The sequence below is a fragment of the Notamacropus eugenii genome, chromosome 3 (assembly GCF_028372415.1).
Source record: "Notamacropus eugenii isolate mMacEug1 chromosome 3, mMacEug1.pri_v2, whole genome shotgun sequence".
NCBI lineage: Eukaryota > Metazoa > Chordata > Mammalia > Diprotodontia > Macropodidae > Notamacropus > Notamacropus eugenii.
Genome location: NC_092874.1, coordinates 486,271,349 through 486,294,254, shown reverse-complemented (window position 1 = coordinate 486,294,254; position 22,906 = coordinate 486,271,349). Strand labels below are relative to the sequence as shown.

At 45.0% G+C, this 22,906-nt stretch overlaps 1 protein-coding gene across 2 annotated transcripts in view; it reads right to left on the bottom strand.

Moving 5' to 3' along the window:
- The window catches only part of GHRHR (growth hormone releasing hormone receptor), a 33,631-nt gene extending 11,359 nt beyond the window's left edge, over nucleotides 1-22,272 (bottom strand). The window contains exons 1-4 of one of the 2 annotated variants that reach the window (XM_072599197.1): nucleotides 21,194-22,272; nucleotides 7,674-8,109; nucleotides 6,284-6,439; nucleotides 355-457 (exon numbers count right to left, since the gene is read on the bottom strand). In XM_072599197.1, coding sequence (XP_072455298.1) covers nucleotides 355-457; nucleotides 6,284-6,340 — 160 coding nt within the window. In that variant the 5' untranslated portion in view covers nucleotides 6,341-6,439; nucleotides 7,674-8,109; nucleotides 21,194-22,272. The remainder of the gene's footprint in view (nucleotides 1-354; nucleotides 458-6,283; nucleotides 6,440-7,673; nucleotides 8,110-21,193) is intronic. The other variant, XM_072599196.1, reaches the window with a different exon arrangement.
- Between the last annotated feature and the right edge of the window lie 634 nt (nucleotides 22,273-22,906).

The following is a 22,906-nucleotide window of genomic DNA, read 5'->3' as shown; positions in this document are numbered from 1 at the left end:
GGGGAGATGGTTTGCCTACCTCTACACGCTTATACCAGAGACTGTTTGTCTTCCATTATCAGCTGGAGGGGAGGAGGTTAGGATGGGAAGGAGAGAAGGCAGATTTTTGCTGATTAATAATAGTCAGATAGATAGATAGATGGATGGATGGATGGATGGACGGACAGATGGACGGATGAATGGATGGGTAGATAGAGAGATAGATAGAAGATATTTTTAAAAAGAAAAGCAGTCAAGACATGCTTCTCCCTCAACAGGACAAGGTCCCTGATTTCCCAGATCCCATGGTAGACTGGAAGTGTAGACCACCCCAGGTTTCTTGGTGGCCCAAACAAGAGAAGGAACTCTGGATACCCGCAGTCCCATTGGAGGACTCCTCTTCTCTTGAAAGGCATGCCAACTCATCCTTTTTCAGCTCTTGGAGAAGATCACATTCTGGGTGCACAAACCCCAACACCTGTGGGTAAAGATGCTCAGAATTGTCAGAAGGATCCAGAATACCTTGCTCCATCCTAGAGAATGGGCCCAGTTTCCCTTACTTTTGGGCAAGAGGCTGCTGCCTGATTTGGAGATGGGCAGAACAGTTGCCTTCTCTCTCATGGGGAGCAAAAAGTGGTCAGACTTTTGACATTCTCCCAGAGCTGAGGAGGCAGCAGAAACAAAGACTAAGGTCTCTATCCTTAAGGAGTTTGTAGTCCAGGGGAGAAGACCTAATGGAACAGACATGAACACAAGATTGAGAAGTTGGCCCATTAGTACGTGCACACAGAGCACAGTCACTGAAAATCCTCAGAGAGAACACAGGACGCAGTCACTGAAAATCCTCAGAGTCAGGAGATGGTCAGGATCACTGAATCTCAGAGTATGTGGGTGGGGGCAGCATGGAATAATGGGATTTTTTAAAGATGGTGAAGATATGGACTTGTCCATAAACAATAGAGAAGCAGCCAATAGATGGGGGGAGGGGAATGGAAGATGAGTGAGAGAGTGGGGGGTGGGGCGGAAAAGGCAGTCTGCTGGGGAAGATTGAATGCAATGACATTGCTTGTGCTGGAGGAGGTAAGGAGAAGGGTGGCCTCTTCATGTGAGGTAGGAGTGAAGTTGGAGATGATGGCAGATGAGGGGAGAGGAGGGAATTCCCAAGAAGCATTTGTTTTTTTCAGTGTAACATAAAACAAGGTTCTCAACTGAGAGTTGGAGTGAGGGGAAGAGGAAGCCATTGAAGGTTTGTGGGTGGATGAAAGAGTATGGAAAAGTAGTTGTGGTGAGAGGGATAGTGAATCAATTGGGGAGGTACAGAAAGATTTCTTTCCAGCAGTGAAGGCCCTGTGGAGGAGGGCACCACTCCTCTCACTCTCCTCATCTCAAAATCTGTGTCATTGTCTCCCACTCTCTCCTCTTTTCCCCAAGTCTCTGAAACAGAGGTGATCCTTCTCTTTGTGAAGGCTAACCTCTCTAGATATGTCCTCGACTGAATTCCTCCTGTTTTTTTCAAAAGACTGCATTCTCAATCGTCCCCTTCCCCTTTTCTTGAATATTCATCTTCTCCACTGGTTATTTCCCTACTGTCTTCAGACATTCCCGAGTTTCCTCCATTCTTAAAAAATCTAGGACACTACGATTTCCTCAAGCTATCATCCTATATCCCTCCTCCTTTTCTAAACCAAAGTCCTTGATAGAGGTGTCTATACTACCAGCCTCCACTTCCTCTTGTCTCACTCCTCAACTCTGTGCAATCTGGCTTCTGACCTCATTACCCTACTAAAATGACTCCAAACCAATTCAATTGCCTCATCTTAGTTCTCCTCCTTCTAGACCTCTCTGCAGGCTTTGATGCTGGTGGATCACTCTGTCCTGGCTTTTGATGACTCTTTTCTCCCCTGACTGACTTCCTGCTCTCTAATCTCTTTCTTAGTTTCCTCTGTTGACTTATTCACCATCTCATACTCCCTAATTGTGGGTGTTCCCTGAAGCTCTGTCCTGGGCCCTCTCCTCTATATTCTCTCTTGGTAAACTCATTAGCTTCAATGGTAGTTCCAACTATCAACACTATTCAGATGATTCTCAGTTCTACAGAACCAGCCCAAACCTTACCCCTGAACACTAGTCTTGTACCACTAATGACCTATTGGGCATTTTGAACTCAATGTTCCTGAGACATCTCAAATTCAGCGTCTAAAACTGAACTTACTATCCTTTCCCCTAAACATTTCTGTCTTTCAAATGTCCATCTTTTTGTCCAAGGCATCCCCATCCTTCCAGTCTCTTGGCTTTATAATCAACATTATTTTGGACATTTCATCCCACATGTCCAATCAGTTGCCAGACCTAGCCATTTCTATCTTGTTGTTTCCACATGTTTATCCAATCCCTCCTCTCCACTCATACAGCAAGTTCAATTCTCATTACCTTTCCACTAGATCATTGCAGTAGCTTCCTAATTGGCCTCCCTGCCTCAAATCTCTTCCCATTCCAGTCTATTCTAAAAACTGCCTCCAGAGGAATTTTCCTTAAGCACAGATTGACCATGTGATGCCCCTACTCAAGCAACTTCAGAGCCTTCTGATAACCTATGGGCTAATATATAAGCTCCTCAGTTTAGCCTTACACAACCTTGCCCCAACCTATCTTTCCAGTCCCTTCCCACACTCCAGAATCCATGCAAAGAGGCCTTCTGTTCCACACACAACATTCCATCTCCCTTCTCTATGAATCTGTACTGGACGTTCATACCCACATGCCTGGAATGCACTATCTCCTTGCCTCCACTTAATAGAGTCTCTCTGCTCCTTTATGCTTCACCTCAGACACTGGAAGAGGGTGCTATCTGGTGATTCTTTCTTTCCTGACCCTCCAGCCACTGGTGTCTTCCCTCTCAAACTGTCTTATACTGAACTGCTTATATATTGGCACATATTCAACTTTATATGTGTTCTGTACATATTTTTACGTGTGCAAATTTCTCCTCCATTACATAGGATGTAAAATCTTTGGAAGTAGGGGTTGTTTCATTTATTAGCACCTAGCTTAGTGGCCAATATCCACCACATAGTAGGTGCTTAATAAATGTTTGGTGAGTGGTTGATTGAAACTCTGGTCCACTGAGCCCAAGGCCAATGTGCTTTCCCTATCCCTAGTTATGCCCAGGAGGTAGGGGGGTCTCCCAGTGTCAGCCTCCCTAGGCAGGATGTCATGGAAGCTACCTTGATACTGCCAATAAGACTGGTGATTAAGCAAACACTAGAGAAGGGAAAGGGCAGTCCCCACCTGAGTAAAGGGACAGGGGCTGACTAAGGAGCTAGACTGGCTCAGAACTGGGTTTTCTTCACAGCACTAATAACCAAAGGCTAAGAAAGGCAAGAAGACAGCTGCTGGGAAAGTCAGGTATGAATGCTAGCCAAGGTTCTGGAGTTGCAATTCAGGGGTGTCAAGGAAGCTGACCATTTACCTTATTCCACTCATTTACACAAAACTTCCATCTTTTCTGACTGTTGATGGTGCTTCCCCTTCACCCACCCCCACATCGCCTTTTGCCCTTTGCTGAATGTCCCCTTACTGACCCTGAGCCAGGCCCAGGGTGCTCAGGGCTCAGGCAGCAGACATGATTTGTCTCCACTTTCTCAGACCTTGAAACTTGTCCTACTCCTCCATTTTTTCCTGATACTCTAGATTCTGGCCTTGGCTTTCAGATTCAAGGTTCATGTGAGACAAACCATTCAGACTTTGGAAGAGGAAGGTCTGGGAATAGGGTACTGACCGTCAGTGGGAGAGATGCTCTGGCTGTTTTGTTAGCCCACCAACCTAATTCTTGACCCCTTCCTGGAGCTGTCCAAGTGCTGACTTAGGTCAACCTGAGAAGGCTCCCAGGAGAAGGCTCCCAGGAGAAGTCAGTGTCTGCCCTTCAGCACTTGTTTGAAATTTTCACAGGGTCACTAGGGGGTGTCATAGAGCCCAGAGCACCAGACCCAGTCAGGAAGACTCATTTTTCTGGGTTCAAACCTGGCCTCAGACACTTGCTAGTTGTGTGACTAGGCAAGTCACCAACCCTATCTGCCTCAGTTTCCTCATCTGTAAAATAAGCTGAAGAAAGAAATAACAAAGCCTTCCAGTATCTCTGCTAAGAAAACTCCAAATGGGGTCACAAAGAGTCAGAAATTATCGAACCACAATTCTCCCTCCCTACCCCTCCCCTCCTCTCCCCTCTCTTCTCCTCTAGGCCCAGATACTCACGCTTTGGCAGAGAGGGTGGGAGGACCATTAACATACTCTTTCAGTTCAGTTCTCAGACAAAGAACAAAACAAGGTAATTTCAGCCCACAGAGCAGGTGACCTTTTCTGTCCCCATGTTCCCTACCACAGTTGCCACCCAGCCTGATAGTTTCCATCTCCAAAGCATGAATAATAAAAGTCATCTTATCTGGGGATTGGGGCTATAGAGGGGGCAGCCTGCTCACTGAGCTTCATCCATGTGAAAGGCCAGGAGACATGGCTGCTGGGGAGCAGAGGAGAGGAAGGAGGGAGGATGGAACCACAGAGCCCATAGGGCATACTGGGGCACCAAAGGAAGTTGGTTCTGAATGGCCATGTAGTTCCTTGTCATTCCAACAAGTACTCTCTGCCCCAGCCAGGCTGCTTTCCTCAAACCCTTCTGCCTTTATCCATGCTTTGTTCCTAGGACACCCCCCTGAAATGCCATCCCAACTTCTCCTTCATTATCTAACCCCTAGCCACACTTTAGGGCCCTGCTCCAGGCCTGCTTCCCCCTGCTGATTACCACAGCTCCACCTTCCCCCCACCTTCCACTAAAAGGTCATAGGCTGTGAGCTGGAAAGTATCTATGGGGATATTAAGTCCAACTCCTTCATTGTACAGGTGAGGTGACTGAAACCAGGGGAGATGAAGGCACTTGCCCAAGGGCCCATACTGATTGCCTCATACTATATTGCTACCTATTGTACCCCACCATTTGGAATGGGTCTCTGAATGTTTCCCATATGTCGATCTTGTCTCTCCAGCCATCCTAGGAACTCTCCTCCCTCAGTCAGGAGCTACTTCTTGCCCTTTCCCCCCTCCTCTGTGGTGATTGGCACAAGGCAAGGCCCTGGGAGACAAGCCTTTTCCCCCTGGACATGCTAGCTCTGTCCCAGACAATCATAGGGATCTCACACTTCCATCTCCAGGCTGAACATATTCAACCCTCCCTTAAGACCACCTTTCCCCACCCAGGCCAACACAAGGACCAATTTCCTGTGGCTCTGTCCCTAGAGACACACCTGGACAACACAAACCTTTGGAGGATTCTAAATCCTTAGCCCTTAGGAATCAAAGGAGTAAGAGGCTGGAGCTAAATGAGCCTCCTGTTTGTCCATGCCCCCTCCCCCTTCTCCTAAGCTCAGGCCTCATTCCTGGGCTGCAACCTCAGAGACAGCCCCTGTCCTCCTCTTCCCCCTACCTCCAGCCCCATCCTCTGGTGCCCTGACTGGACAGAGAGCCACAGCCCAGCATCCAAAAACAAGGGCAACTTTTTTTCTCCTGACTTGAGAAGTTCTTGGCACCAACTCTCTTGGGTGTTTTCTGAAAACACCGAGTCCAGTGAGGTCCCATTGGCTCAGGAAGCTCATTCTGCCCAGAGAAGCCTTGGAGACCATTCAACTTGTTCTCTGGTCCCCACAACTTCTCTTTGATTGTTCCTACTTCTCCCCCCAAGGTAGACTCCATGTGCATAGGCCCTCATCTCCTGAGGAGTCAGGGAATCATCAGGGGGCTCTTGGCCTTGCTTCTGTCTCTCCAGGCCCCTGGAACAAACTTTCTCTCTCCCCCTCACTTCCCCCTCTTACTCTCCAAACCATGGGTATTTCTCAGTTTCTACAAAAAACAACTTTCTCTTGCTCTAATTGTGCCAACTGGCCTACCTAGAAGCTTAGGTTCCTTCTGATTAATGACTGGCTGGAGCCCAAAGCCATCTGACCCATGCTGGAGGCTGATACCTACGTCCTGTTTTTCCATTAATAATCAACTCTTTGGGATTAGACACAGTCATTTACCTGATATAAACAGAATTAAAGTGTGAGTCCTCTGCCCAGCTGGCACACCCTCAGATGGGGGTCATTGGGCTTCTGGACCCCACCCTACCCCAAGAGTTAACTGCAGAGTGATCGGTACCCAGGGGAGAGAGGGACTTCCTTCTCTCGTGATTTTCACCTCTTTTTCTAGGGTCTGAAGGCCAGCCAGAGCTAGTACTAGACATACCAGGAGGTGAGGGATATCAAGGCAGGCTACTTACACAGGCCACAAGACTGAAGGAACAAAGACTCCAGAGGGCCCAGGGGTTTGCAGGCATGGTCTTCAGCAGGGAAAGTGGGCAGTCAGCTCCAGGCTGGGATGCTTCTGTGTCCTGAACATCTGCCCTCTTGGGCTCGCTTGGCCCACAGGAAGGCACCTGCATAGTCATGGCATGCTGATTGGTCCTGAGTTGCCATTGACTAAATATGGAGCAGTGTGGGGGGATCAACTTGTTCTGTGTACCTCCTCCTCCCTCCTCCACACTCAAGCAGACCCCCTCCCTCTAGGCTCAAGGAAAGTCCAGGTGCTATCCAGCATTTTTTACAATGAACTGGAGGAAGGCACAACTGGACCAAACTCTTATCCAATTTAGAGATGCCACAGAGTAGGACCACCAGGCAACAAAGAGGTGAGGGGGCTGTGGGGAGAGAGAGGAGAGAAAGGTTGGCAAAGTCTGGATCTGCAGCAGGCAAAGCTGAGGGACCAACTCTACCAAGATGAATGTAAACAGTGATAAATGTCAAGTCTTCCAGCTGAGTTAAAAAGCAAACATACAACTCCTAAAGCTCAGCATGGAATCCTGAGGTCAGAGGACAAGTCATCTGAAGAATCTTGGGATCTGAGAGGCCTCCCAGGTTGCTCACTCCAACTCCTCTCCATTTTTGCTGAAGGTGTGGCCCGCTTCCATAACACTCCCTCTCACCCTTAGAGCCATTTTTGACTCCTCTCTTTCCACTCCCACTTCCAGTTAGCTGCCAAGTCCTACTAATTCTACTACTCCAACATCTTTTCCCTCTGTCCCATCTCTCCCGTCACATAGTTTCTCCCTAGTTTAGGTTCCTATCACCCTCTCACTGGCATTATGGCAACAGCCTTCTGCTTGGTTTCCTGGCTCCAGTCTCTGCCCACTCCAATCTACCCAAATCTATTTGACTACCATAGTGACTTGTTAAGGCACCCTTCTGCCCACATGCCTCTCTTGTTCAAAGACTCCCTGGCACCATTCTCCCCAGCTAGAGGTTCACAACCCTTCTTGATGGCCACCAATATGGCCACCACTCACTTCTGGCTCAGCAGCTAATTGAACGGTTCTTTTTCACTGCTCAGTAAGTGGGCCAGAATAGTCACAGGATCCTTGTGTCTGCTTGGGACAGATTTCCTCTGTCCAACACTTCCAAAAGCAAGAGTCCTCCCACATGGGCTGGTTGCAGGCAGAACTCTCTGCATCACCCTGAGGACCAAGCTCTGACTGGTCAATGACAAATGGAAAGCCCGGCAGCTCAAGAGGGACCTTGACTTGACTTCTGGCTGTGTGACCATGGGCCAGCCACTCCCAGAGCCCTGGTTTTCCTTCTCTATTAAATGGGAACAATCATAACTATAGTACCTACTTCTTAGAACCTTGGGGAGAAAAACCCAGAATTGTTCACCAACAATGAGAGCAGTGTGGTTATCTCTGTGCACAGTGTGAGATTCCTGAGGGCGGGGGCTGCTTTTTGCTTCATTCTCAGCATCTGGAGGCAAAAATGCTTGTTGGATTTCATATGAGTCAAGAGTGAGAAGTGACCTCTGATCTAGGTCTGCTTCCAGAAAACTTTGGCTCCAGGTCCAGGGAGGGGATTGGCTATCCTTTCCATTGGGACTGGGCCTTGGCCAACCAAGCCTGGTCTTCAGGGAACATGCAGAGAGCAAATGTCCAGCTCATTTCACCATGATGAGGAGTATACCTACACATCCAATGCCAGCTTCTTGTGGGCAGGGGCTATTCCTTTGTCTCTCTTTCTCCAGAACTGGCACCAAGCCAAGCACACAGCAAGGGCTTCATATCTGTTGAAAAGAATTGACCATTACATACCCAAAGATATTTCAACCTGAATGAATGCCCTTGGAATTCAGGGAACGTCTTCTCTTTCCATCAGCTAGCAGGAAGAGGCAATCATTAGCCCTACGGGCTGCCCCACTCTGGGACTGCCTGCTGGCCTGATGATCTTCCAGAGCCTCGCCCCATTGACTGGTTTGCTATGGGGATGCGGGCACTTGGCCCACCTAGGGCCCCAAGGTGACCATGTCACAGGTGTCCACTCCCAGCTCCTGCTCAGCCCTGGTCCCCTGTGGCTTGGCTCAGACACCAAGGGATCAAAACTCTCTGAACCCAGGGAGGTAGAGGAAACAGTGTAGGTGTTGGTGTGGGTGTGTGCCGGAGGTGACTTTGAGCAGTGCTGCTGGGTACCTGGATTACCCCTCCCTCCTTAAACTTTAAACTGGGCCTAGACTTTGCCCTCCCAGACAGTAGTAACGGCCGGACCCAGGTGCTTGTCTCCCAGGAGACCAGCAAGGTCTCTCTCATGCCCAAAGTCAAGGCTTTAGGATGTGCGTCCATGGGGGCCTGCCAGGCAAGAGCAGGGACAGGGAACAGGCCTGGCACAGGTCATCTTCCCAACTGTACAGAGGAGAAAACTGAGGCTAGGAAAGGAAAGCCACTTACCAAGACAGTGGCAGAGCTGGTCCCTTAATGAAGGAGTGTGGTGTGTTCATGTAAACTGTGTTACAAATAGCTACAGAGAGCTCCAGAAACCTTCAAAATGTGTCCCTGCTGCTTGTTCCTGTGTATAGTGAGCTGTAGGAGTTACAAGACACTTTCCACTGAGGTAATACAAATAATTCCCATTTTAGAGATGGCACACCTCTGAGCCTAAACCTGGGTTCTGATCTCTTTTGTCTGGAGGCACCAGGAGGGCAGGTAGGGGTGATGAGGAAGCGCCACAGCCCTCCTCTCACCTACTGCCTGAGGCAGCCCATTGCCCCAGGGGCCAGGATTAGGAGGTTTCTGGACTTTCAAACTTAATCACCTCTTTTAACTCTCCCTGTGCCCCGCCCCCCCCCCCCCCCCCCACACACACACACACATACACACTGCTCCTGGTACCTTTAGGTCCAAGAAGAATGCTGATTTCTCTTCCCCCAAGAATCCTTCAAATCCTTGACACAGACCCAGAGTCAGGAAGACTTGAGTTCAAATTTGGCTTTGGACACTTACTATCTGTGTGACCCTGAGTAAGTCACTTAACCTCTATTGATCTCAGTTTTCTCAACTGTAAATGTACCCATATAGTAGCATCTACCTCACAGGGTTTTTATGAATCTCAAGTGAGATAATATTTACAAGTGTTTAGAACAGGACTTACTAAACGATCTACAAACACATAGTCCTCCTCCTCCTAACTCCAGGGCCTTGGCTCTTCCTATTGAGCTTCATTCCCCCCAAATCCTGGTCGGTTCCAGCCCTGAGAGTCCTGGTGCATTTGGGGTAATGGAGGCACAGCCTCCAAATGGTGGCGGGCTGGCAGAGTAGACACTGAGGGAGGCGAAGCAGAGGGCAGCACACATCCTCCCCTTCCAGGTCACATTCCTCATGAGTAGACTGTGGACCTCTGTGAGCCTGTGGCCAAGTAAGCAGGGAGCTCCCTCATTCTCTCCTCAGGAGCTGATTTCCGAATCTGAAAGAAGCTGCAGCCTCTGGTCTCAGTGAGAACATTCCTATGAAGGGGGCAAGCCAACCACAGAGATATTTATATTCCCCCCGCCTGCTGTGACCCAGGATTCCTGGCCTGTGTCCCCACACAGGATGCCAGCTGCTAGGCTGGCCCCTTCCTCCATCCCCCTTACATTTCCTTCCTCCTGACTTCTACCTGATGTGCACAGCTCACAAGCTAATAGGAGAGAATCCCCCCCTCTCACGCCAGGCATCCCAGTCCTCCTTCTCACAGGTAAAGTGAATATTTTTATAATGGCTTCCTGGGAGTGGCTATCACCTGGCTATTTCTGACCATGGAAGACTAGAGTGGGAGGGGTCTTTGGGAGGTAATGGGCCAGTAATACCCAACAAAGCAGCCTCATCTTTCTGGGTGGAGTCAGCCCTGAGAATGAAGAGGACTTCATTTCTTCTGATTCTGCCCTGGACATTGCTTCAGTCAACAAGCATGTTTCAAAGAACAAGCAATGGACACAGACAGAAAGGAAATGTTCTCTCAGAGAAAATAGCACTGAACACAGATAAATGAAAATAAATCATATGAAAAGTAGAGTTGAGGCAGTTTTAGGATAGAGAATAAATTTAGATGGTGGGGAGGGAGGTGGGGATGCTCATGTGGAAGGGGCCCTTGGGCTGAGCTCTGAAAGAGCCAAGGGATTCTTCGAGGTTGAGCTAAGAAGGGAAAGTGCACGAGGCAAGGAACATGACCAGTACAAAGCATGATGATGAGCGTTCAGGACTTATATGTATATGAGGAACAGAAAGCAGACCAGTTAGCTGAACTGGAGAGTACATGAAGGGTGGTGAAATGGAGAAAATTTTGATTTGTACAGAGAACACCCACCTCCTTCTTGAATCCTGGTGGATCTCCACTCTGCAAATTTGGCCAGGAATGCAATTCTCTGTATGATCTCTGATTTAGACCTAATAGGCAGGTGAAACCTAGCACCCTGTCAGAAATGAGATGCAGCCAATTCTTTTATGTCACCCATTTAAGAATAGTGTGGACCCTAACGGTGCCTTCAGCCCCTTGGTTGGAACATTGAGTAAGAATGTTAGTCCCTCAACAAAGGCAGCATCCACCCCCAGAAAATAGCAAAGGGAAATGAATTTGCTGCTGCTGCTCACTGGACAAGTGGGTGAGGTTACTGGTCTCCATGGGCCTTGGTCAGCTTTCTCCCTGTTTCCTTGGAGATAAGGTGACTAATAGAATCAAGTGCAACCTTGGGTCAAATGACCTTGTTACTTATGTGAATAATTCTATGGAGGAAAGGGGGAGGAGAAGCTGGTCTTGAATCCCAGTGGACAGTGGCCATTGGTGTTCTCACTCTGGGTGCCATGATGGCTGCAAAAGGGGTGGAGCCTGAACTTGGACAATTGCATAACTAAGCTTTATGGCTCACAGAGAAGTGCACTCTCTCACTTCCAGGTCTCAGCCTTGATCTTTTTTATGAGGGAAGGATCCTTTATCAAGTTTGCAGGCTGATTTTTCATCCCAAGAAGCAGGTCAGACAGTGGCCCATTGAATGGAGCTAGGATATCTGGGTCTGCAGATGAGCGCTGTGGTCGGCATGGGACAGATCCTCTGCCCCTGCAATCCTCATTCCAGTCCAATCATGCCATCCTAAGCAGCCAATAAGGGCCATCCAAAAATACCTAGGTTCTGATAAACTTCCCTGTTCTGGGCGCGGAGGAGGCATCTCAAGCAGACTTGGTCATTCTTGATCATGGAAACTAGGTTGCAGTTGGTCATTGACATCACTGTGCCTTTTGAGGATGGATACTCCCTATTCTGACCAGTCAGAGGGCTCCAAATTGAGAGCTACCCGGCAGTGTGGCCCCAGAATGGCTACAGAGAGCTAGCAGAGGTTTTGGGAGGCTGAGAGCTGACCAACGATCGCCCAGTGGAAAGTGACATGGGAAAATCTAAGTGAGAAATGAATGGCACCGGCTTCAGTCGGTGGAACAGAACTGTATACCCTGAGCATATTGCCAGGGCAAGAAGGTCTACGGAGTAAACGTTAGTAATGATGTGGCCTGCTTTTTTATTGTCTCCACAGGGCAGAAGTATTTTTATCTTTCTTAAGCCAAGAATGTTTGCCTTTGGTAGGGTTACTATAAATACCGTTTTTATTGTTTGCTGTTCTTATATAGCCACATATATTGATTCTATTTATACATATATGGAATTAAAATCTGTGTTACCTCCCACGGTCTATTGTTACTATTTACTCAGACAAAAAAGATTCTGAGGCAAATCGTCATTCTGGGGTGTCTGTGATCAGTGTAGATGTAGCAGAGGACCCCTTTAAATATATTGGATTGTTGGGGCAGTAGAGAGTACTGGAGATAAGGGCAGCACTTGTGGATGGTGGACTGTAAGTCAGGAGAGAGAGGTAAAGGCTGGATATATAGAGCCATAGAACCCATAAAAGCCATAGAAGAGGACTTGGAACAGAGCTTTGGGGGACATCTTGCCTAGGGGATAGGCAGAGGTGATGAGCCCTCAAGGGAGCCACTCCTCCAGGAGGGGGGGAGGGGAGCCAGAGGGGAGGGTCCTGAGGTTCAAAGAGGATAGCTTACAGGGGCTATCAAACTTCAGGCGCTGTCCAGCACTATCTGAGGCTCGTGGGACCCCCGCTGTCTGCTAGGGTTGTCAGGTGTGGGGACGGCCAAGGTTGGTGGGGACGTGACCCAGCTGTTTGTGACCAAGGCTATGATCACAGGGCTGTGGGGACACACCTATGGGCTGAACGTAGCACTGGGACAAGAGTCACCTTGCTATATAGCCCCAGGCAAGTGCCTTCCCACCTCCAGACCTCAGTTTTCTCCCTCGTAAAAAAAAGTCTCTAAGGTCTTTTCCAGCTCTAAATCTCGTGTATGTGTCTGTGTGTGTCTTTGAACTCCCCCTGTGCCTCTTTCCCACTGTCTTGTTGGCTCCCTTGGAAGCAGATGGGAATCCTCTTCTCCATTGTACAGATAGGCAAGTTGAGGCTTATAGAGAGGTTTGGTGTGCTGACCATGGTTACAGTGAGGGCTGGAGGCAAGACTTGAACCCAGAAGTCCTAATAGCAGGTCCAGCTATGTCCAGCAGGTCCACAGATGCTGGTCTTGTCGCCTACTGTCCTCACAGGCACACCATCATCTTTGCCTGAGGTGAGGCTGCTCTATGAGATAGGGCAGAGCTTCAAGAACCCACAACCCTAATTCCTGCCCATGACTTTACCTGCTTCCTCCCCAGCTGGCTCATCCTCTCACCTTCCCCCCATTCCCTCTGGGAGCATTAAAGCTCCCTCTGAACCTCAGACCTGAGAGGGCATGTAGCAGAGAGAGAACATGGGATGTCAGGTCCAACAGATCCTAATCCTGAGACTCTGCTCCCTAAAGTCATGGACCAGAAGCATCAATGTCCTCTCCCAACTCAGCTGAATTTGTCTCCAGATTCTCAACCTGTGCATCCTTCAGGATTCTTGTGTGGAAACTGCCTCCACCCTCAGAGACAGGAGGTGCCTGGGGGGCCTGGGGAACTTCACCCAGGGTCACCCCTCTCCCCCAGCAGTTGTCAGATGTGCCCAGAGCAGGCCTCTCTACTAGGCCCAATCCTCTCCTGCCTTCATTACTGCTTGTGGTCCTTTCACGTGGAGGGACAACACCAAGGTGAGGTGAGAGGTCAAGGACTTTGTTCCTGGAATGCCAAGAAAAGCAAGGGGTGGAGAGCAGGACCTTTGTCCTCTTTTCACTCCAAATTTCCTCTTGCTGGGAGGATCTTGGGAGTAGACAGGGCTTAGCCAGCCTCCACTCAGGCTGTGAAATTGTCTCTTTCTTTCTCCCTCTCTCCTTCCCTCCTATCGTTCTTCCTTTCTCTCTTTTTCTTTCCTGCTTTGTCTCCTCTCCCTCCCTTCTTTCCTTGCTTCCTTTCTTTTTTTCTTTTTCCTTTCTCCCCTCTCCTTCCCTCCTTCCTTTCTTCTTCTTTTCCTCTCTTTCTTTCTCTCTTTCTCCCCTCTCTACCTCCTTTCCTTCTTTTCTCAGAATCCACATCATAAGTTTTTTTAGGAGAGGATCCCAGAGATTAAGTGGGTGTTACAAGGAATTTCCTAACTCCAAATCAGCTGGTTATCTGGACCCATGGACTTTTAATCAGCACCAGCCACCCCCACCTCCAAAATAGACCTAAAGTTAACTTGAGGTACTCTGGCTAGATTGAGGAGGGCTTGTAGCCCCCCTGTGACTATGCTCCCACAGACCTCAACCTGCCTTGTCAGGGCAAGGCTCTTGACTTTCATAGATGGGAAGAAGGTATCCTGGACTACCTGAAGCCAGCCCTGGGGACCTACATTGGCAGCTTGGTTTCCAGAGACTCTGAGGAGAAATGACATCACCAGAAGAACTGATGGCTACTCAGTGTTGGAGGTGACAGTGTCCCCTTCATGTGTCCTCTCTATGTATGTGCACTGACCACCTGTATAACCTCCATGCATGTTCCCTGGGCACATGTGTTCTCAGGCACTCCCCTGTGTGGGAGAGCATTGCTTATTTTGCGTGGCGTGTTACTGGCCATGTTGATGAATGCTTGGCCCTGGCCAGCTATGACTTCCAGTGTGTGCTGTCCACAGGGCACCATGAACCAGGCAGGGATTTCTGGGGACCTGTGTTGGAGGGATTGTACCACATGCTGCCTGAAGCTGACCCCTGGTTGGTGCACAGAGATGCATCGCCAGTTACAGTGTGCATCGTCAGCTCCCCTCTAAATGTCAAGCTTCCCTCTTTCCAGGGCTAGTCTCTCTACCTCCCCCAGGCCATTCCCTGATGCCTCCGGTCTGCTTATGAAGCACAAAGGCAAAAATGAAGCAGGCCTGGCCTCTGAGACCTTTAAATTCCATTGGAAGGAGAAACCTGCCCAGAGTTAAGTATGAGATTGAGGTGGAGGAAGTGTTAACAAGAGAGAATCAGGAAGGATATCCTGGAGGAGGAGATACTCAAACTGAGCTTGGAAAAGACCAGAGGGGTTCTAAGGAGGGGAGGTGGAGAAGGAGCATTCCAGGCACTGGGGACAGCCAAGGCCCTGAGGGGACTTCAAGAATGGGGAACTTGGGGAACAACAAACAGGCCAATTTGGCCAGAAGAGAGAGTGTGTCCGAGGGAGCACATGTGAATGTCTAGAAAGCCTTGGCTGGAGTTGGATCCTGCAGGGGCGCCAAGGAGGTGCTGGTCTTGGGTCCTGGAAGCCCTGGGGCACTCCTGGCACTAGGAGCGAAGGACTACACTATCAGGGCTGCTCTCCAGGAAGATGGGGGCCACATCAGCTTTTGGGAGAAGGGATTGGAGAGGGAAAAGACTGGAGGCAGAGACCACAGTTAGAAAGCTAATGGGAGCCGAGAGTGAGGGACAGATAAGACATTATTGTGTTCAGTGAAGCGCCAGCCTCATTATTCCTTTGCTAAGTCAGTTGGTTTAGCTGGTGATATCAGGACAGTTCACCATTGGCTGGCCAAAGATCAGCTATGCCCCTGGGGAATTTAAAAAATGCTTAGCTTGCCAGCGCAGAAGACAATCTGCTCAGTCAAGGTAAGGAAGAGAGATCGATACCAAAAGATTTTTAAAAAGAGAATCGTCCCCCTAGCCATCATAATGAAACTATTCATCTTCTTTTAGTTTGGTGTGGTTGGGGTTTGGTGGGAAGAGGGAGGGGATTGTTGGACCTTTTCTATATGGGCAATAAACCTGCTCCCTGACCTTACCTCTGGTCATTATACACATACAAGCTTGGTGGGTGAACCAAGGTGTGCAGGAATTCTGAGAGGGCTTGGACAGGACTTGCCCAGGATCAGCTGTGATCTGTTTCACTAGGGAGAAGATGAGTTATGGAACCACAAAAGCATGGAGGCCACACCCAGGCACAAACTTTTAGAGATCTGAGCTCAGTCACACATAAAGGGTGGGGAGGGGGAGGGGGAGGGAGGCAGTGTAGCCAAAGGGTCAGTTTAAATGGTATTTTATTTTCACCAATTACATGAAAAGGAAATTTTTAATAAAATTTTGAGTTCCAAATTTCTTCCCTTTCTCTCTTCCTTCTGTCACATCTCCCTAAGTCATTTGATATAGGTTATATATGTGCAATCATCTGAAACATATTACTATATTAGGCATTTTTTGAAAGTTTCTTTTTTATTTATTTTTATGGGGCAAACGCTGTATTTATTTTTTAAAATTTATTTGTTTTCAGTTTTCTACAATCACTTCCATAAGGCTTAGATTTTCTCTCCCTTTCTCCCCACTCACTCCTCGAGATAGCATGCAATCTCATATGGGTTCTACACATACATACTTATTAAATACATTTTCACATTAGTCATGTTGCATGGAAAAATTAAAATGAATGGGAGAAACCATAAGAAACACCCCTCAAGAGAAAACATAACATGAGAAAATATTCTGCTTCATTCTGCTTTCCAGTTCTATAGTTCTTTCTCTGGGATGCAGGTGGCATTTTGCTATGAGTCTTTTGTGAATGTTTTAGGTTGCATTGCTGTGAAGTGCTGAGTCTATCAGAAACAGTCCTCACATCTTTTAGGTGTTCTGGTGTACAATGTTCTCCTGGTTCTGCTCATTTCACTCAATATCAGTTCATAGAAGTCCTTCCAGACCTGTCTGAAGGCTTCCTGTTCATCATTTCTTATGGCACAATAGTATTCCACTACATTCATAGACCATAGCTTGTTCAGTCACTCCCCAATGGATGAGAATCCCTTCAATTTTCAGTTCTTGGCTACCACAAAAAGAGCTGCTATAAATATTTTTGTACATATGGATCCTTTTCCCATTTTTATGATCTCTTTGGGATATAGCACTAGAAGTAGTTGTGCTGGGTCAAAAAGTATGCACATTTTTATATCCCTTTGGGCATAGTTCCAAATTGCTCTCCAGAAGGGTCAGCTCACAGCTCCACCAACAATAAATTAGTCTTCCAACTCTCCCACATCTTCTCCAGCATCTATCATCTTTCTGTTTGTCATGTTAGTCAATCTGATAGGTGTGATGTGGTACCTCAGAGTTGTTTTGATTTGCATCTCTCTAATCAATAGTGATTTAGAGCATTTTTTCATATGACTATAGATAGCTTTAATTTCTTCCTTTGAAAATTCCCTCTTCATATCCTTTGACCATTTATCAATTGGGGAATGACTTGGATTCTTGTACATTTGACTCAGTTCTCTATATATTTTAGAAATGAGGCCTTTATCACAGACACTAGTTGCAAAAATTCTTTCCCAGTTTTCTGCTTCCCTCCTAATCTTGGTTGCATTGGGTTTGTTTGTGCAAAAACTTTTCAATTTCATGTAATCAAAATTATCCATTTTGCACTTCATAATGTTCTCTTGTTTGGTCAAAAATTTCTCCATTCTCCATAAATCTGACAAATACACTACTCCTTGCTCCCCTAATTTATTTATAGTATCACTTTTTACACCTAGATCATGTATCCATTTGAACTTTATTCTTGTGTACAGTGGGCATTGGTCTATGCCCAGTTTCTGCCACACTGTTATTCAGTTTTCCCAGTACTTTTTGTCAAACAGTGAATTCTTATTCCAGAAGCTGGGGTCCTTGGGTTTATCAAACAGTAGATTGCTATGTTCATTGCCTAATGTATCTTGAGCACCTAGCATATTCCACTTGTCTACCCTTCTGTTTCTTAGCCAGTACCGAGTGGTTTTCATAATTGCTGTTTTATAATACAATTTGAGATCTGGTAGCGCTAGGTCACGTTACCTAGCATTTATTTTCATAAAATCCCTTGATATTCTGGAGCTTTTGCTCTTCCAGATGAATTTTGATATTATTTTTTCTAGCTCTAGAAAATATTTTTCTGGTAGTTTGATTGCTATGGCACTGAATAAGTAAATTAATTTAGGTAGAATTGTCATTTTTATTATATTATCTTGGCCTTTCCACGAGCAACTGATGTTTTTCCACTTACTTAGATTTGTCTTCATTTGTGTGAAAAGTATTTTGTAATTGTGTTCATATGGTCCCTGGGTTTGTTTTGCCAGGTAGACTACCAAATATTTACAGTGTCTACTGTAGCTTTAAATGGGATTTTCTCTTTCTATTTCTTGCTTTTGGACTTTGTTAGTAATGTATAGAAATGCAGATAATTTGAGTGGGTTTATTTTGTAACCTGCAACTTTGTCAAACTTGTTTATTAGTTCAAATAGTTTTTTACTTGATTCTCTGGGATTTTCTAAGTATATCATCATATCATCTGCAAAAAGTGATAACTTAGTTTCTTCTTTGCCTATTCTAACTCCTTCAATTCCTTTTTCTTCTCTTATTGCTAAAGCTAACATTTCTAGCACCGTATTGAATAATAGTGGTGATAATGGACATTCTTGTTTCACCCCTGATCTTATTGGAAATGTGTCTAGCTTATCCTCATTACATATAATGCTTACTGATGGTTTTAGATAGATATTGCTTATTACTTTATGGAAAGTTTCATTTATTCCTATGCTCTCCAATGTTTGGGTGTTGTACTTTGTTGTAAGCTTTTTCTGCATCTCTTGAGATAATCATATGTTTTCTGCTAGTTTTGTTTTAGATATGATCAATAATGCTGATAGTTTTCCTAAAATTGAACCAGCCCAGCATTACTGGTATAAAATCTACTTGGTCATAATGTATTATTCTCACGATAAGATGCTGTATTCTTTTTGCTAATATCTTCTTTAAAATTTTTACATCTATATTCATTAGAGAAACTGGTCTATAATTTTCTTCCTCTGCTTTGGCTCTTCCTAGTTTAGGTATCAGAACCATATTTGTATCATAAAAAGAATTTGTGGGGGGCAGGATAGGATGGAGGGAAATATAGTTAGTCTTACACAACATGACTATTATGGAAGTCATTTGCAAAACTACACAGATATGGCCTATATTGAATTGCTTCCCTTCCAAAGGGAATGGGTGGGGAGGGTGGCATGAAGAGAAGTTGGAACTCAAAGTTTTAGGAACAACTGTCGAGTTCTGTTTTTGCTACTAGGAAATAAGAAATACAGGTAAAGGGGTATAGAAAGTTATCTAGCCCTACAGGACAAAAGAGAAGATGGGAACAAGGGAAGGGATGGATGATAGAAGAGAGGGCAGATTGGTGATAGGGGCAATTTGTTTTGGGGTGGGGGGAGGGGACAAATGGGGAGAAAATTTGGAACCCAAAATTTTGTGAAAATGAATGTTAGAAGTTAAATAAATAAATTAAAAAAGAAAAAGAAAAAAGAAGAAGAATTTGATAGGACTCCTTTTCCCCCAATTTTCCCAAATAGTCTATGTCGTATTAGAATGAAATGTTTTTAAATGTTTGATATAATTCACCTGTAAATCCACTGGGCCCTAGAGATTTTTTCCTAGGGAGTTCATTGATGGCTTGTTCAATTTCTTTTTCTGAGATGAGGTTATTTAAGTACTCAACTTCCTCTTCTGTTAATCTGGGAAATTTATGTTTTTTTAAAATATTCATCAATCTCACTTAGACTGTCAAATTTGTGGGTATACAGTTGGGCAAAGTAATTTCTAATTTTTGTTTTGATTTCATCCTTATTGAAGGTGACTTCACCCTCTTCATTTTTTATATTGGTAATTTGGTTTTCTTCTCTTTTTTAAACCAAATTGAACAAAGGCTTATCAATTTTATTGTTTTTTTCATAAAACCAACTCTCTTTTATTTATTAGTTCAATAGTTTTCTTAATTTCAATTTTATTAATCTCTCTTTTGATTTTCAGTATTTCTAATTTGGTATTTACTTGGAGGCTTTCAATTTGTTCTTTTTCTACTTTTTCAGCTACATTCCCAATTCATTGGTCTCCTCTTTCTCTATTTTATTCATGTCAGAGTTCAATGATATAAAACTTCCACTTAGAACTGCTTTTGCAGCATCCCATAAGTTTTGGTAGGTTGTCTCATTATTGTCATTCTCTTGAATGAAGTTGTTGATTGTTTCTATGATTTGTTGTTTAACCCACTCATTCTTTAGGGTTAGATTATTTAGTTTCCAATTAATTTTTGGTCTATCTTTCCATGGCCTTTTATTACATCTAATTTTTATTGCATTATGATCTGAGGAGGATGTATTGACTATCTCTACCTTTCTGCACTGGATTGTGAGGTTTTTATGCCCTAGTATATGGTCAATTTTTGTATATGTGTCATCTACCACTGAGAAAAAGATATATTCCTTTCTATCCCCATTCAGTTTTCTCCAGACATCTATCATATCTACCTTATCCAGAGTTTTATTCACCTCGTTAACTTCTTTCTTGTTTATTTTGAGGTTAGATTTATCAGGTTCAGACATGTGGAGTTTAAGGTCCCCTACTGGTATATTTTTGCTGTTTATTTCTTCCTGTAACTCCCTTAACTTCTCCTCTAAGAATCTGAATACTATACCACTTGGAGCATACATGTTTAGTAATGATATTGCTTCATTGTCTATGGTGCCTTTTATCAGGATATAGTTTCCTTCCTTATCTCTTTTGATTAGATCTATTTCTGCTTTTGTTTTGTCTGAGATTAGGATTGCTACCCCTGCTTTTTTTACATCAATTGAAGCATAATATATTCTGCTCCAATTTTTTACCTTTATCCTGTGTGTATTCTCCTGTTTCAAATGTGTTTCTTGTAAATAAAAATTGTTGGATTATGGTATTTAATCCATTCTGCTACCTACATCCATTTTATGGGAGAGTTCATCCCATTCACAGTCACAGTTATGATTATTATCTGTGTCTTTCCCTCCATCCTATTTTCCCACGTTTGTGCTTTTAGTTCTCCCTTCTCCCTTCCCTTCTATAATAGAGTTTTTGTTTTTGACCATCACCTCCCTCAGTCTTCCCTCCTTTCCATCAACTCCCTCCTTTTATTTCTCCTTTTCCCTTACTACTTCTTCCTTCCCTTTTAGCCTCTCCTCCCTTTTGTATCCCTTTCCCCTCCTACTGCCTATTGGGCTAGTTAGAATTCTATACTAAACTGATTTTGTTGTTCCCTCCTTGAACCAGATCAGATGAGAGTAAATCTCACACAATGCTCATCTCCCTCTCCTCTTTCCCTCTAATGTAATATGTTTTTGGGCTCTTCCTGTGATATAATTTACCTTTTTATGCCTCTTCCTTTTCACATCTCCCATTACAATTCCTTTGCACCTTTGAATCACATTTCTTATCATCACATCGTTGGATTTATACCCACTCCCTCTATCTATGTATATCCGTTTTAAACATCATAATAAATATATAATTCTCAAGGTTAACAAGTATCATCTTCCCTAATAGGGACACAAACAGTTGGCACATATTGAATAACAAGCTGAGTTTTTTTTCTCTGTTTACCTTTTTATGCCTCTCTTGATACTGGCATTTGAAGATCAAATTTTCTATTGAGTTCTGGCCTTTTCATCAGGAAGGTCTGGAAATCCTTTATTTCATTGAATATCCATGTCCTTGCCTGAAATATTATGCTCAGTTTTTCTGGTTAATTGATCCTTGGTTGCAGTTCAAACTTCTTTGTCTTACAAAATATCACATTCCAGTCCCTCTGATCTTTTAATATAGAAACTGCAAGGTCCTGTGTAATCCTGACTGTAGTGCCTCAGTTTCTGAATTGTTTCTTTCTTGCTGCTTGCAGTATTTTCTCCCTTACTTGATAGTTTTGGAATTTGACAACAATATTCCTTAGTGTTTTCAGTTTGAGATGTCTTTCAGGAAGTGATGGTGGATTCTTTTGATGACTATTTTGCCCTCTGGATCTAGGACCTCTGGGCAGTTTTTCTTGATGAATTCTTGGAAGATATTGTCCAGGCTCTAGTTTTCATCATGGCCCTCTGGTAGACCAATAGTTCTTAGATTTTCTCTCCTGGATCTATTTTCCAGGTCAGTTGTTTATCCAATGAGATACTTTATATTTTCTGCTTTTTTTCATTCCTTAGATTCTGTTCTACTGATTCTTGGTGTCTTAAAGAGTCATTAGCTTCTACTTGCACAATTCTAATTTTCAATAGATTGTTTTCTTCAGTTAACTTTTGCATCTCCATTTCCATTTGTCCAGTTGCTCCAGTTAGGCTTTGTATCTTTTTATCCCTTTTTTCTAATTTTGTTTTGAAATTCTTCTGTGAATTCTTTTTTCATATTTTTAAAGCCATTAGCCAATTTTTCTTCAGGTTCTCTAATTTGGCTTTTAAAATCATTCTTGAGCTCTTCCAAAATGCTCTTTGGCCTTGAGAACAGTTTCTATTCCCTTCTGAAGTTTCAGATGGGAGTACAGTCTCAATCCTGCCCTGTTCTGTATTTGTGTTTTGATTCTTGTCCCCATAGTAAGCTTCTATGGTCTTTTCTTTTCTGGCTTGCATCTTGCTCATAGTGATCACCCTTTTCCTGGCTTTTAGAGTGGCTCTCTGCTTCTAGGGCACAGGGGACTCTGTACCATGGTTCTTGTACTTAGAACTTGAGGCTTTGTGTATTGTGACCTCTGGTTCTTTCAGCTAGAAACTAGAATGCTTCAGGTTACCTAGTGATGAGCTCACTGGTGTGCCAAAGCAGAGGCCATGTGCAGTCTTTCTGAGTTTCCCTAGATTTACCCTGGAGCTTGTTGCATGTGGTGTGGGAGAGTTGTCATCTGGTCACAGGAGGTCTCCTCACCTGAGCTAGAGTATAGGCAGGCTCAGTGGTTGGTGAACTCTGTCTGTGCTAATGTCTTCCCAATTCCCCTGGCTGCACTAAGGCATGCCTAGGGTCCTGGTATTGGTGCTTACAGGCTTCACCCCACCTGGGGCTCAGGATCTCCTCTAAGTTTGCTGATGTGTGACTGTCTGGGACATTTCCAGTCCTGCACTGGTCCCCTTCAGTCACAGTAAGAGGGACCCCCCCTTTGCAATTTTCCTAGCCTCTCTGGCTAAGAGACTGTTTAACCCTTTGGCTGATTCCACTATTCCAGGATTTTTCCTAGGGAAATATTCTCTGGGTTTTTCATGGTCAACAAGGGAAGGGGTAGAGCACTTACAAATCACTCTGCCATCTTGGCTCTCCCATATTAGACATTTTTTGAAA